General features: G+C 45.0%; 1 protein-coding gene across 2 annotated transcripts in view; it reads right to left on the minus strand.

Annotated features, from left to right (window-relative positions):
- Window positions 1–16,218, minus strand: part of HHAT (hedgehog acyltransferase) — a 306,476-nt gene that overhangs the window by 133,394 nt on the left and 156,864 nt on the right. For both annotated transcript variants that reach the window (XM_043568904.1, XM_043568905.1), the window contains exon 9: window positions 7,387–7,422. In XM_043568904.1, the coding sequence (XP_043424839.1) occupies window positions 7,387–7,422 (36 nt within the window). The remainder of the gene's footprint in view (window positions 1–7,386; window positions 7,423–16,218) is intronic.

Consider the following 16,218-nt stretch of genomic DNA (forward strand, 5'->3'; position numbering starts at 1 on the left):
CCAAGTGATTAGCATGGATTATCCCACCTCACCACACCTGTAGGAGGTAAGAAGCCTGAGTTTCAGACAAAAGTGCGTATCCTTTCTCCAGAAACAGGAAGGAAAGGGTGAGGGGGAAGATGTGAAGGAGACAGACTCAACAGGATTGGGAAACTGAGCAAAGGAACGATGGCGGAAGCAGGGCAGCGCCATGGAAGAGGGGACAGTCTCGTGGAAGGGGGTGGGGACAGCCTGGTAAAGGGGGGAGGGGGAAGCCCCATGGAAGCAGGATAGCTTCTCTTCAGCACCCTGCCTGCATTTTCATTAACTGCCTCTGTCGGGCCTGCTTTGGACTCTGGCTTTCTTCACTTTTTATTTAAAACACTTTGTTACCGGAACACCACACAGATCATTAGCTGCTGGTTTTCATAAACCACAAGTGGAATGAAGGAAAGGTTTAAAAAGAATGCTGTGCTACTGCAGTCGCTTCAGAGAAGATGAGCTTGCAGCAGGCAGGGACAAAAGACACTTGGTGGCTCCCCCAGGTGCCATTTCTCCCTTCCAGTTGCCACAAAGAGAAAATCAGCAGGGCCTAATTAGGACTGCAAAGACGCAGAGTTTAGGCTCACCTCAGGTGGGAGCAGCTCTTAATCAGCACATTTGCTTTTCATGCCACTATTAAAATTTATTTCCTTGGACAAACGAAAGTTGACTTCCACATTATATTTATAAAATTAAAACTCCAAAATCCTAGGGGCACCTGGGTGGCTCAGTCAGATCAATTCTCGACTTTGGCTCAGGTCATGATCCCAGGGACGTGTGATCAAGCCCAGCACCAGGATCTGCATGGAGCGTGCTTAGGATTCTCTCTCACTTCCTTTGCCCCTCTGCACACACTCTCTCTCCCTCTCTCTTTCAAAAAAATAAAAATAGGGGCACCTGGGTGGCTCAGTCGGTTGAGCGTCCGACTTCGGCTCAGGTCGTGATCTCACAGTCTGTGAGTTTGAGCCCCGTGTCGGGCTCTGTGCCGACAGCTCGGAGCCTGGAGCCCGTTTTGGATTCTGTGTCTCCCTCTCTCTCTCTGACCCTCCCCCGTTCATGCTCTGTCTCTCTCGGTCTCAAAAAAATAAATAAAGGTTAAAAAAATTTAAAAAAAATACATAAAATAAAAAATAAATTTTTTTTAAGTTTATTTATTTTGAGAGAGAGAGAGAGAGAGAGAGAGAGAGAGAAAGCATGAGTCGGGGAGGGGCAGAGAGGGAGGGAGAGAATCCAAAGCAGGCTCCATGCTGCCAGCTGTGGAGCCCGATATGGGGCTCAAACCCATGAACCACGAGATCATGACTTGAGCCAAAACCAAGAGTCAGAGGCTTAACTGACTGAGCCACCCAGGCACCCCTAAAAAATAAAAAAATTAATTTAAAAACATCTAAAATCCTATGTAACAAATCAGGTATTTTGCCTCTGAATTATCTTATGTGTGTGTTTAGAATATATGCATAACAGTTTTATCTTTCTTTTATATTTATGTACAAAAATATCTACACACACATACAATAACTCAGAGACAAAACGCCTGTATATATATGCATATATACGCATCTTGTGTGTGTGTATATATACACATATATGTATACACATATACATATGTGTGTGTGTATATATACACACACACACACACATATATATATATATATATATATATCTTTAGATGTTTCACGTATGCATTTTAGTGTTTCTAAACTCCTAGACTGAATACAGATGCTAATTATCTTCCTATTACCATCTGGTTCTTACTTCCAGGGCCAAATGCCTACCTTCCTCTCCTTAACCTCTGTTTCCAGAGCAGCTTAGAGCCTAAACGGGGATCAACTATCCTAAGGAAAGAGGGAGGCTTATCCCCAGCTCTCTTCCTTCTTCTCGGGAGGAGTCTTTAGCCCAAATTAATCCTTCATTTGACTGCTTGCCTTCTTAAAGGCAGACTCTTTTGAACATTTCACACATCACAGAATCCAAGACATATTTCAAATGATGGTGAGCAGACTTCTTTGTCAACACCATGAATGCTACAATTGACTACGGCAAATGTGGTGGTAGACTTTGCGGTGCTCGAAATAAAGGAGGTTAAAAAACTGCCCTGTGATTCATGAAGCTCAAAACACCAACATTTTTTAGCCCAAACAACCCTTCTATTCTGCGCTAGAGCTAGTTTTATGAATGGGTCGGGTATAGGGTGTCACCCAGAGAAAGCCAAAAGCAGCTTTGTGCCTTTCAGAATTCAGTGAGCCATTAATTCACACATTACTGCAATTCGCTGCCCTCTGGCAATTCAAAGACTCCAGACTGTGCTGGAATCTCAGGATCCCCCTCCAGAGGAACAAAAGGCACCACAAGAAGTGAACAGTTCTCCCATTCTACCTTCTCTCTCACCAGAGCAAAACGCTTCACAGGGGCATACACTGTTTCATACAAACATTAGCATCTCTGTAGGATTAAATCTACACTATATTGAACACCATTCTAAAAGCAGAATCTGTTTACTCACAGAAAGGAATTTCTCTTCTACTCTGGAGATCTCAAATAGCTTTAGGGCCACACCAGAGGCTCAGTGACGTTTTCTATTTGCCGAAGAAGTATCAGTGGCAGGAGCCCACACTGCGTTTCTGCTAGTCCTGACAGGACATCAAGACACTATCCTTAGGACAAAAGTAGCGACTCTGATGTACTCACACATGATCTTTAGAATAAAAATGGAAAATAGTGGTAAAGAAAACTTATTTTGCTATTTACAAAAAGAAATTCTTATTTGAAATGAATTATATAGCTGAGTATAAATAATACAGAAAAGAAGATGAAAGTACAGGTAGTATTTTTTCTAATTTTTAAATGTATAAGAATAATGGCAATGCAAAAATTGTAAAAGGAAAGACAGACAAATTTAATCTTTCAGACATCACAGAAGATGGGTGGCTTCAGGTCTTCTTTTAAAAGCCAGGATGACATCCTGTAGCACTTAAAACTATTCCCTAATGTGAGGAACTCAGAGAAGGGCAGGAGGGCAGGTACAAAGCAGTTACGGCGTGCGTTTGTAAGAAGGGTGCAGCTGCCTACAACTCTGGGTGAAATGGAAAAATGCCTGGGGACACCTGGGTGGCTCAGTCAGCTAAGTGTCTGACTCTTGATTTGGGCTCAGGTGGTGATCTCACGTTTCCTGAGATGGAGCCTGAGCCAGGCCTCGAGCTCTGTGCTAATGTGGAGTCTGCTTAGGATTCTCCCTCTCCCCTCCCCGCCCCCCACCCCACTCTCTGCCCTCCCCTGCTCACAACTCCCACCTCTCTCTCAAATCAATAAACTTAAAAAAAGAGAGAAAAATGCCTCAGTCAGCAAGAATCCAACCCAACATCACTAATCATTTTTACTTCCTTGCCAAAACTAAACTAAGCTAAACTTAAACACGCTACCCTGGTCTTTAAAATGAAACAGAGCTATTTTCTTCCATAATCTCTCTTCCCAGATTGGGCTTTTTTTTTTTTTTCCTTTTTCTTTTGTAGAGTTACATTAAGAATCCCAACCAAGAGCCTTCTTCTGGGGCTATTCTTAAGTGAGTTGTGATTACTGTTTCCTGAAAGTCTTTCCTTTGATTTCTGTGAGATTTGGAAGGACTGAGGTCACTCGATTTTCCCACAGTCGTCATAAAACACCAATACCAAAAATGCTCACATTTCATTAAACGTGACAGCTCCTTCCTGCCCCACAGCTCAGTGAAATACCCCAACAGCTTAAAGGGAAGCATGCCCCTCCTTGCAGTTGCCTGGGCTGGGATTACAGATAGGGCTCCTGGCTTTGTGGAAATTTATGTCATTCCAGAGAAGTCGACATTGCTTCCATCAACATAAAAGATGCAGCTGATTAATTTCAGGGAGGCTGCAGTTTCTCTTATGCCAAACACAAAGTGTTCAATACAGCCCGATGACCCAGAGTACATGTTAAGAGCTTGTTGTAGCCAATAAATGCAGTTAATTAAAAAAAAATCGATGCCAATTTCTCCAACACCTCCTCTTTTACAAAGGGAATATATTTTCTTCTCTTAGCCAATACACGGTGAGAAGGATTCAAGCAGCACTGCCTCACTCTTCCAACCCTACAGTTCTCTGCAGTGACTGAGTAACAGGAAAATGCCATTGCTCTGTGGGCCGCAAAGACACCACTCCCTGCCTTTGCTTCCCAGCTCCCAGGGCAATCACTCGCTGCTTCTCTCCACCCAACTGAAACCACTTTCTTTAAGTCTAAAGGACACTTAACACCTTCTGGTGACTAAATACAAGAGCCCTTCCAATTAAAAAGAAAAAAATCTCCACTCAAACCACCCTCTCCACCAGCTGCCTGGCCTTTCTTCCTTCTCCTTCACAGCTTAACTCCTTTTTTTTTTCTTTTGACACACACACACACACACACACACACACACACACACACACAGAGGGAGCATGAGCAGAGGAGGGGCAGAGGGAGACTGAGAGGGGGAGAGAGACAGAATCTCAAACAGACTCCACGCTCAGCACAGAGCCCAACATGGGGACTGGATCCCATAACCCTGGGATCATGACCCAAGCAGAAGTCGAGTGAGATGCTCAAATGACCGAGCCACCCAGGCACCCCCACTGCTTAACTCCTTGAGACAGTTGCTGCTGCCACTCCATCACCCGCCCCTCACACAGTGCCCCAACCTGCTTCAACCTGACTTCAAGGCCATCATGCCAGTGAAATAGTTCTCACTAAGGCGCCCATGAGAAACAGTGCTCAGTCCCCTTCAGTCTTAACCTCCCAAGCCAGGAGCAGAAAGGATGCATTTCTTTTTTTTTTTTTTTTCTTTTTTTTTTTTTTTTTAATTTTTTTTTTTCAACGTTTATTTATTTTTGGGACAGAGAGAGACAGAGCATGAACGGGGGAGGGGCAGAGAGAGAGGGAGACACAGAATCGGAAACAGGCTCCAGGCTCTGAGCCATCAGCCCAGAGCCTGACGCGGGGCTCGAACTCCCGGACCGCGAGATCGTGACCTGGCTGAAGTCGGACGCTTTAACCGACTGCGCCACCCAGGCGCCCCAGAAAGGATGCATTTCTAAAGGGAGCTACAAATAAAGGGGTGATACCCCCACCCCATCCTGGGATTCCTAAGAGATGGAGAACTGGCGGCTCCCAGCAACTACCTCCCCCCAACATCTCTATCCTCCAGCTCCCAAACTGGGAGGAGCATAAAGGAAGGAACTCAGAGTCTTCAAATTCTTGGCTTGGTGCAGAGTGTATCATGGCCATGGGGGAAGGAGGTGGAATGAGGAGTCTTCATCACAGAGACTGGGCACTCCTGCAAGAAGGGGAGACTGACCCCCTCATTCCCCAAGTGGATACACAACAACCATGTTGATTTGCTCTGCCCTTACCAGAGCAAAGGAAAGGACAACTGCAGAGAGATGTCAGGGCAGAAAGAAGCCTTACCCCTTCTTCTGCTTGGTTCACAGAACACTAAGGTGACTAGTTAGAGCATCTCACCAGTACCACCCAAAAGGGCCAACCGCCAGGACAAAGGGATCCCAGCACCAGTTACATTAGAAACACTGAACTTCCCCCTTTCCCTCCTCCCCACCCAACATAGGAAATGCGGTTGGGTCCCAGAAGAAGGAAAGGCAGGAGGGGTCCCAGAGGCAGACCACCCCTCCCCCCACCTCAAGGCCCCTCACACCATAAGCCTGGCAAGTGATAAGCTCAGGGAAAGCTTTAAATCAAATGCCTGTTTTTCTCATAGTGGTATTCCCAGACATATCCAAGTACGAGGCCCATGACAGGATTAATAATTCTTTGTTGAATAAGTGGCTGAACAGTTTCTTCTTAATCCTTGCCCTCCTTGTCCTTTCTGCCTCATTTTGTTCATTCACTCGAAGCACAAATGTTTGTTGAAGGTTGACTCTACAATCTAATCACAGAAAGGCGACTAAGACACGTTCCCTGCCCTCAAGAAAGTTAGTAGAGAAAATAAAGTACAAACTTGCATCCGCCACAAGGATCAGGTGAACAGTGGCATGGTAGCAGGACAAAGTACCAAAGACACTAACTCAAAAATCCAAACCACTCCTGGAAGTGTACCCAGACTGCTTTTATCAGCGTACACGTGGAATCCTCATGCCTGCCTTTTCGGTGAACTCTGGTCTTTCATCCCTCCTGCTGTAATGCATTTACCCTTTAATGCATCAAGGGTAGTAGTTAACACACTACCATCTATGTGTGATATCCTGGAGAATGCTAGGGAAATCTATATTCCTTGGGCCTAGGGTGGGCCAAAAAGATTTCAATGCACACCTTTGGATGAGGCCCTGGAGAAATGACGAGGTGTGGGTGGCCTTTCTTGGAACACCACTGTATGTGATGCAGCACGAAGGAAATGTTGTGGGTTTAGGATAAAGGCGATGCCAATGATGCACGTTTCCCTTCAGACAGCATCTTACCCACACAAAGACAGCCCTGCATGGTGGCGAGCTGAACCACTGTAACACCTACCCAGAAAATCACATGGGATTTATAACTGTGTATTAGCAGACTCTTAGAATTAGCATTTACAGTCTCCTATTTGCAGAAAGCAAATCACTCTACATAATTTCTAGTTCCCTTGTAATCACTAGCTTACAGTCCTTCGGAAACCATTATTGCTTCTCACGTGCCTTTCTGACAAGCGTTTTCTATGACCATTTTTCACCGTTATTAGAATAATACATGCCCGATACAAAAAATCTAGAAAATACAGCAAAGTTGACAGCAGAAAAATATGCAAATTTTTACCAGCCCTGTTAATATTCTGGTATATTTCCATTTAACCTCTGTTTGATTTAATAGCTATTTGGAATTAATATGCCCCATAAGCCACTCTGGTAAAAATCACCAATAAACTTAGGATATAAACTGCCATCTGTAATCTCTTCCAATTATGAACGAGGTTGTATCTGCATGACTATAAAACAACCAGTAGATTCAACTTTAAAAGCTTAAATTCAATGGAGGGAAAATTGGTGAAGTGGGTTGTTTAAGGTATGAAGGCAAGCTGACTCTCTTCATTTCTCTATTTGTCTTCCCAGCAGCCCAGCACTTGGAACAAGTTTGCCCATGCTTTTGGGAAACTACCACTTTAGCTATAAACCGCTTTACACAGAAGTTCCTCTGACTGTTTAAAAAAGGACAATTTTGCGTGCAATTCTTGGAGGCCCAAAACACCGTAATATTAGCAGTGTGTGGGGTTTTTTTTTTTTGACAAGTATACAATTGCCATTATTTAACAAAATATTTAAAAAGGATTGTATTTTCATCTCAGTCTTCCATAATAGACATGCTATGCAATGATATCTAGAATTAAAATGATGGGCTTACCTGATTAAGAAATCATGCAGTCCAACGTCAAAATACCTGTTCAAAGAAGACACAGACAAGTATATCAGTAAAAGAAATGCGCAGCAACGGCAGACTTGACCAAAAACATGTAAATTGCATTCAGAGCACGGTGAATAAATCAATCACTCTGTAACAGCAGTTCTCAAAGTATAGCCCCTGGAGTGGGGCCATTACAGCAGCATTACCTGGGAACTTGCTGGACATGCGAATTCTCAGGCCCTACCTCAGGCATACTGATTCAGACACTCTGGGGATGGGGCTCAGCAATTAGATTTGACAAGCCCTCCAGGCAATTCTGATGCAGAACCACTGCTCTATGATAGCAAAAGTGTCTCAGCAAGTCTACACTTTTTCTCTAGAAAAAAAAAAAGCCACAGGGTAGATTTTGTCACTTTGCCAGTAGGTGAGTCCTTTTATCACACTAGCTGTCTTAGATGTTTACTTGCTCAAAAATAAATGAAATTGTGTTTTACGAGTACAAAACCATTGGGGCCAAAGGTAAGAACAGGGGTGGGGAAGCGTCAACTCTATCCTTCCATGCTCCTCCCGGCCGCAGTCCCCAGAGCATTTTTTTTTTAATTTTTTGAGGTTTGTTTATTTTTGAGAGACAGAGAGAGACGGAGTGTGAGCAGGGGAGAGGCAGAGAGAGAGGGATACCCAGAATCCTAAGCAGGCTCCAGGCTCTGAGCTGTCAGCACAGAACCCAACACGGGGATCGAATTCACAAGTTGCGAGGTCACGACCTGACCCAAAGTCGGATGCTTAATGGATGGAGCCACCCAGGTGCCCCTGTCCCTGGAGCTTTTTGCCAAAGAGCAGCCCTGTCCATAGCTGGGTCTGCCCTGGGAGGGAAGAGAGAAGAGCAGCTCCATGCACTTGCTGGTGAGCCTGCCCTTGTGCCTGGGCCTCTCACCAGGCACCTCCCACCAGTAAGTCCTGGGCAGTGGTGGACCCTTTCACATACAACTTCCCCTGACACCCCCAAATGGGCTGAGTCCATATGAATGGCACTGCCTTGGTTTCTCTACCACATTTGTTCTCCCTACACCTCTAACCACTTAACCAATGTCCTTCTCTCACCTTTGGGTCTGGTTGTGAGTAAAAAGGCTCGGTGGCCGGAACCGTGATGCTGCTGTCCACCACACATAACCACTACTCCTAACACCTAGAAGGTGGTCACTGTGTCCCACCCAACAGACTGGCCTCCCAGGTTAGCGGAGTAAAGCCTGCTGGAGTAAAGCCTGAGTTACTTCTATCCCTACAAACAATGAGCAAGAGAAACAGAAATCCCCCCTAGAGTGGGGTCCGACTGCCCAGGCCCTGACTGTCCCTAGGTTCCAGCTCCACCCCTGCCCCATTTCTGGAACATTCCAGCATGCCTGGAACCTCACCTCACCTGACATCTAGCGGATGCTTACTGACATTAAAGTAGGATGCCTTTGGGTACCTTTAAATGGCAAGCTTCCTTTGTGTACTGAAGCATCTGTTTACAGGTCAATGGACAGAGTAGGATAGAAGAGAGCAACAAAGTTCACTGGATCACTTACCTGAAGTCATTACACGATTCAAGGAAGATACATAAGTCTTCTGAAAAGGGCTCTAAAGGGAGATGTCCCTGCAGGATTAGCTGATTTGCTTCAGTTGATATTACACTGACCTGAGATGCTAAGTTCTGCCTACAATCATATTTAATGCAAATTAAAAAAAAAAAAAAACAACAAAACTGAAATGATCTCTCCTCTCAACCCAAACCAAGGCCATGTTCCTCGGCCACATAAGTAAATATTCATATGACAGATAGCAATTTTAAGATCTCCAGGATCTGCAACGTGGAAGATACAAGTTTGTATAGATTAGAACAAAGATCTCAGCTTCCTTCACTCATCCAAAACCTATTCAGCCCTTTCAATTACATCAGCTACATAAAGCATCAGACTCTGTTGCAGGAATCATAGCATCAAATAGACAGAGGGGATCAGAAAGGACCACAATATGGTGGTGAGGTAGGTGAAGGAAGATTCTGAGGGAGTAATGAACCACCTAATAATATTCACAGAAATGACTATGAAGTATTTAGAAGGTGGCAACTACTGTATGGTGCCCACATACACAAGCCATTGCCGGTGAGGCCAGGGATTGGCATCTCCATTCATCAGTGCAGGGAACTAAAGCAAGAGAGGCTAAATAACCTGCAGAGTTCACAGCTAGTAGAGGACAAATCTGGGAGTCAAACTGGGCCCTAAAAGCCATGAATTGCTTACTCTTCCCACTAAAAGCATAGGCTCTCACTGCCTCTCATTATTAATAATTGAAATTCTTCATTCTAAGAACCAGTCCCTTTCCACCTCCTCTGATTTCTGGTTTTCCCACCATGGTTGCCCAGCCCCAGGCAAGCCCACCTCCTGCCTCCCTGGGCACAGCTGCCCTACAAGTGCCATCTATCTCCCTGAGTCTTAGAATCAAGTCAGGTTCTGGGAAGTTATATACCTTCTCTAGGCTGCAGCTTCTCTGTGGGAAAATGGATAGCCCTTATTCATGGAGGGTTATGAGAATTAGGTGATAAGCAAAAATACAGTGCTTATTAGCACAGTGCTTGGTATACTGTGAGTACTCAATAAATAGTAATCTCCTTCCCTCCAATTTTTAAGAGAAGTTGTGGTTTATATATACAATGGAATACTACTTGGCAATGAGAAAGAATGAAATATGGCCCTCTGTAGCAACGTGGATGGAACTGAAGAGTGTTATGCTAAGTGAAATAACTCATACAGAGAAAGACAGATACCATATGTTTTCACTATTATGTGGATCCTGAGAAACTTAACAGAAGACCATAGGGGAGGGGAAGGAAAAAAAAAAGTTACAGAGAGGGAAGGAGGCAAACCATGAAAGACTCTTAAAAACTGAGAATAAACTGAGGGTTGATGGGGGGTGGGAGGGAGGGGAAAGTGGGTGATGGGCATTGAGGAGGGTACCTGTTGGGATGAGCACTGGGTGTTGTATGGAAACCAATTTGACAATAAATTTCATATTAAAAAAATAAAAAAGAAGAAAGAAAGAGAGAGAGAGAGAGAGAGAGAGAGAGAGAGAGTTGTTTTAATGGAAGCCCAATAGTAGAAGGAAGCCACATCGAAAGGACATAACAGATCTCACTATGCAGCCCAGAAAGACAGGTGAGGTGATCCAGGGCACAGGGAAGGCCTGAACAGTAGGGTAGAAGGTAGTACAGCTGGAGAGCTGAGGGACAGGGACAGAACTCAGGAAACAGGCAAGGGAGCAGGAAGACCAATTATTCTATGGAGGCGTCATAGGGAGCCTTGAAGTTGGATGTGAGGGCCGGCGGGGAGTGCAGGGGAGCGGGGTCTTGCCACCAGGCAGGGAAGGCATCATCCTATCCTGCCTGCCCTGGCCCTGACTGGCATCTCACTAAGAAGTGCCAGCACACACTGGTGCATGCCCAGCTCCACCTGCTACCACGGTATCCTCTAAAATCTAGGGCCCAAATGTACAGAAGTCAGTGATTGTGACACGTGGTGTTTCAGAACATTTCTTCTTGTGCATGTGTGGCTGGTCACGGATGGAATTTGGGGCTGGGACAAGTGGGTGTCTTTAAGCATCCTGTGATAGGCAGGCTTGGGAGGAGCTGACAGTCACTTGGCAACAAACGGAATGAAGAAGGTCAATGGGGATTAGCAACATAAAATGTACCACGAAAAATGTAAGGGGAAGAAAACAGAATTTCCTCACAGGTATTCATGTCTTACTCTTTCGCTACATCAATTCATCTGTGTTGATATTCATTCATTCATTCATTCAACCAAGAGATATTTTGTCAGAGCCTTCTGTGTGCCTGGCGCTGCTCCAGCCCTGAGGACATGGGCGACAATAACACAACAAGGGCCCCACCACGCACGGCACCCACGTCTTAGGTGGAAGGGGTGAACAGTAAGTAAGCCCTCCATAAAGAAGAGAACACCAGAGGCAGAGAACTCACACAGGTGACAGGACAGAGGGGTGGACCACACAGCTGCTCAGGGAAGTCCTCTCTGGCCAGGTGACATCTGGGTTGAGATCTGTATGGTCAGAAAGGGCGAGCAATGCCAAGACCGGAGGAAGAGTGTTCCAGGCAGCAGGACATGCGGGAAAAGCCCCAAGGTGGGAAGGAATGCGGCAGGATGGAGGAAAGGAAGAAGCCAGCATGACTGGGACAAGCTGAAGTGGGGGAGGGGGGCAGGGAGCAGATCTGAAAAGGCTGTACCTAAGGGTTAGGGCTTCATTTCAACATCCATGGGAAGCACAGAGGGTCTTTACCAGGGGAGTGCTATTTTTTTCATTTGTTTCAATTTCATTCATTTAGGGGTGTGCTTTGATGTATCTGTGTATGAAAAGAATACTCTGGGTGTCCTGAAGAGAAAGGATGGGGACAGAAGCAGGGCAGGGAGCCGCTGCAGTGTAGGTGACAGGTGACGGGGACTCACCCCAGATGCAAACACTGGAAACAGAGCGGAGACACGGGGATGGATTCAGACATGATTCTGTGGACGAGTACAAAAACTTGCTCTTTGAGGGAGGGAGGGAAGGAGGGACAGAGGGAAAAAAGTGATCTGCAAAACAGAGGGCCTCACAGCCCGCAGTTCCACACCAAGCAACTGGTGGCTCAGCCAGGCCGTGGCTGCTTCTGGAAGCTCCACAGGAATGCTTGGTGGCCCGCATCCAGACCAATGGAATGACAATGTTCTGTGACTGGTTTAATTTGGAGAATGGCTCCCCTGCTGGAAGAACTGTAAATTATGGCAATGGTTTGGGAGCTTTTTAATGAATTTATTGTGGTAGAATACACACAACATAAAACTTCCATTTTAACCATTTCTTAAGGGTAGAACTCAGTGGCATTAAGTACACTCACACTGTTGTGCAAACACCACCACCGCCCACATCCAGAACTTTTTCAACCTTCCACTCCTCTTTACCATGGTAAGGCTGATTTGGGGTCTTTCCAAAGGGTTCAGGGGTGCCCCCTCACATGGGGCTGTGTCTTTAATTTCAAAACACGAGCCAACCGATGAAGCCTAGAGATCTCTTCTCACTTAGTTTTCCTGTATAGATGTAAAAGATGCCTTCGGGAACTAGAATAATAAAGGAAATATGCTTTTCTTTTTTTATTTTAGAATTGTATGCCAGGCACTGGGCTAGGCCCTCAGTGTATTCCCTCTTCCAGTCCTCACCACCTGCCAAAATAGATCCTTATTTTATAAAGCCTCATGTCCTTATCCCCTATCACATAGCTGGTAAATGGCCAAGTCAGGATCAAGCTGAGTAACAAACGTCAAAGTCAGCACTTTTTCCCTTTCTGTGCTCAGCCGCTGACTCATTTAACAAATATTTACCATGTGCCGGGTAGTGAGAATTCAGTAATGCACAGCACAGAGCCCCTACCTCAAGGAAAGTTGAGCCTAGTAAAGAATGGCGGAGTCAACAAGAATTTCAATACAGTGTGATTGATAACAATGTTCTGCCCACCCCCCCACAATGGATTGCAAATTCCATGAGGGTAAGAACCAGAGCTGGCCACTGAGCAGATTCTCAATAAGTACCTGCTGAGTGAACCAACATGTGAATGATGTGCTGTAATAAGGCACCGATTCCTCCGTCTGCTTTGGCACTGAGCACAGGACATTGCAGATAGAGATGCTCAAAGTGGTTATTTAATACATCAATTACTATGCATAAATATATAAAATACATACCCACAGATGGAAATGAGGCTTCTCTTCTGAAACAAGAAGTGTATCTATCAAAGTGTAGCACAATACATCTTATCACCTTCTAAGAAAATGATCTCTCATAGCTACCAGCCCACGGTAAGGCAGGATTTCCTTAAGAGACATGAGAAACAGTGACCTTGCACATATTACCCTTGATTCCTTCCAGAAATCAAAACTAGGAAGTCTTTTATGTGTGGATGTGATATGGAAGTTTTTGTTGTCTGAACGTCAACTGGTAGCAGCAGCGGGAGGCAGCTTTCAGCTTGCTGCATAAAAAGAAAGTTTCAAATAAGCTGCAATGTTCTAATACAGCTGTGAACTTCCCATCACAGGGTGAGCTCAAGCATGGGTTGTAAGGGTATTCAGAGGAGACTGAACCATCGCACAGAAAGCTGGGATGAATGGATGACCTTGAAGGGTCTGCCTAGCCTCAGGCTTCCGAGTCCCTGTTTAGTCACTTTCAGGAAGCATCTCCAAGTCGGAACACTCCCTTCCACAGCAGCAGCTCGTCTGATGACCATCAGCACGGTTGCAAACTGTGCCTGGGCTAATGCTCCCGCAGCAGCCCTGATGGCTTATTTATTACCATTTTGATTGCTGTCCTTGGTAGAGCCCCACAGGGCACCAGAATTAAGCTCACCGCGCCTGACACAGGAGTGCTGCAGGAGTGTTTACCCCCAGAGCAACCCCCGTGCTGGCAGAGGATGGTCAGCCCCACAGAGCATCTCCTTGGCAGAACTTGGAGTAGAACCCACAGGTGGTTCCAGGACTTGCTCTGCTCTGCCAGGCTGCCTGCCTTCCGGGCTTCAGGTCCTCCGGACCACAGCTGGTATGGTCACTTAGCAAGCCACGCACAGGGCAGTGTTTGGATGAAGCATCACTTTCAGATCTCAGCTCTTGTTCTACTTCTTCAACCCACAGACCTCACAGCTTCTCATCTCCAGACGTGTTCATCCCACTAGTTGGCCGCCAGAGTTTAGCGCTCTCACATTCCTGCCTAGAAGTGTGAAACTGACTTGGTTGGAAGTAAAAACCAAATCAAATAACTAGGAAAATAAAGTTTATACCCAGACTCAAGGAGCCCTGACCAGTTCTGGCCAGGCTACCTAACTTAAATTCAAAGAACGGAAAAGACCTTAAAGTCTACCTAAGCTGACCTCCTCACTTGCCAGAGTGGGAAACAGGATAAAAAAGATGAGGTAATCCTCACACAGTTCCACAACCAGCAGCAGAGCCAAGACTAACAGTCCCCGAGACCCTACTTCATCATTCAACATGTCACAACACAGCCCTCCTCCCAGTCTCAACTGGCATCTTTATTTTCAGGGGACGTCCCAGACAGTACTGGCAACAGGCTTCCTGATGACAGCACATAATAACAGGCACCATGTCATACCACGTCCATCCCGGCTGTGAAAGTCATGCGAATACAAAGCCTGCAGGATGCCTCTGCAGAAGCCCTCGCTCTCTCACGTTCCTTCCACCATCTGGTCCTATCTGGACCTAACCTGCATGTCAATTTGAGATTCAGAGCCTGCTGAAAGTCAACAATAAATAGTGATGCTGGGTGTTATCTATAATAACCAAATTATGGGAACAGCCCAAGTGTCCATCATTTCATGAATAGAAAAGGAAGATGTGGTGTGTGGACCTATGCATGCATGTACGCATACTATGGAATATTACTAAGCCATAAAAAATAATCAAGTCTTGCCTTTTGCAATGACACGGATATAGCTAGAGTGTCTTATGGTAAGTGAAATAAACCAGGGAAAATAAATACCATATGATCTCATTCATATGTGGAATTTAAAAAGCCAAACCAATAAGCAAATGGGGAGGGGGAGGGAGGGAGGCAAACCAAGAAACAAACTCTTAACCATAGAGAACAAACCAGAGAGGAGGGGGGCAGTGAAATAGGTGATGGGGATTAAGGAGGCACTTACTGTGATGAGCACTGGGGGATGTAAGGAACTGTTCAATGTCTATATTGTACACCTGAAACTACTATTACACTGCATGTTGACTAACAGGAATTTGAATAAAAGCTTTCTTAAAAAAGCAATGCTGGGGGAGCAGGAAAAGGGAAAGTGAACTTAGGCCAGAAAGGCCCCATTTGGTGAAACACCAAAGTCTGACGGGAAAGTAGAAAGTGAGAACTGTAGCCCATGAGGACAAATTCTAAAAAGCAAACATAGTACAAAATGGTGTCGGGTTTCACAGGACATGCTCTTCGCTCCACCAGACAAGTGTGTCTGCCATCAGATCATTTATTAGCCAGAAAATTCTGGGAAAGTAGCCCAAAAGCCAGGTCATCTGCGCATTTCAGAGTACTGGAGAAAGAAAAGGAGAGAAGGTGCTAGTTTCAGATATAAAGGGCTCAAGAGCGAAGAGCTTTACAGGAGAAACCACATCTCCCAATACGTGGAATTTAGGTCTGTGCTCCAGCTATCTCATTTAATAGTACTTGACCATGGACAAAAAAAAAAAAAAAAAAAAAAAAAAAAATCACTGCTCCACATCACAGTTGTTTTAATTGTGGCACAGAGAAAATAATACCTATGCCACAAAAAAAGGAACAAACGTAGTGGGTACAAGTGGTTCATAATAAACCTTCCACAAATGCTCAAGATTATTTTCTTTCCTCCTCAGACTTTATGAAGTCCCTAAAGAGTCTTTTCTAAACCGCATCAATGCTCTCTGCATTCATTCATCCAGCAAACATTTATCAAGCACCTCCTAGATGTCAGACACTGTAAGAGATGTCTAGGATGCAACAGCTAAGTCCCCACCCTTGTGTATATTCCAGAAACAACTCCTGTATCTGATGGGTGATTTGAAAACGCTTTCTCTCAGTCTGTGGCTTGTCTTATTTTCTTAAAAGTATCTTTTGAAGCACAAAAGTTTTAAATTTTTAAAGATCCACGTTGTCATTTTTTTTTTCTATCGTGGACCATGTATTTGGTATCGTTACGTAAGACAGCTTTGCCTAATCCATGGTCCTGAAGATTTTTCTCCTATGTTTTCTCCTAAAAGTTTTAAGCGT

Source organism: Prionailurus bengalensis, chromosome E4, assembly GCF_016509475.1.
Source record: "Prionailurus bengalensis isolate Pbe53 chromosome E4, Fcat_Pben_1.1_paternal_pri, whole genome shotgun sequence".
NCBI lineage: Eukaryota > Metazoa > Chordata > Mammalia > Carnivora > Felidae > Prionailurus > Prionailurus bengalensis.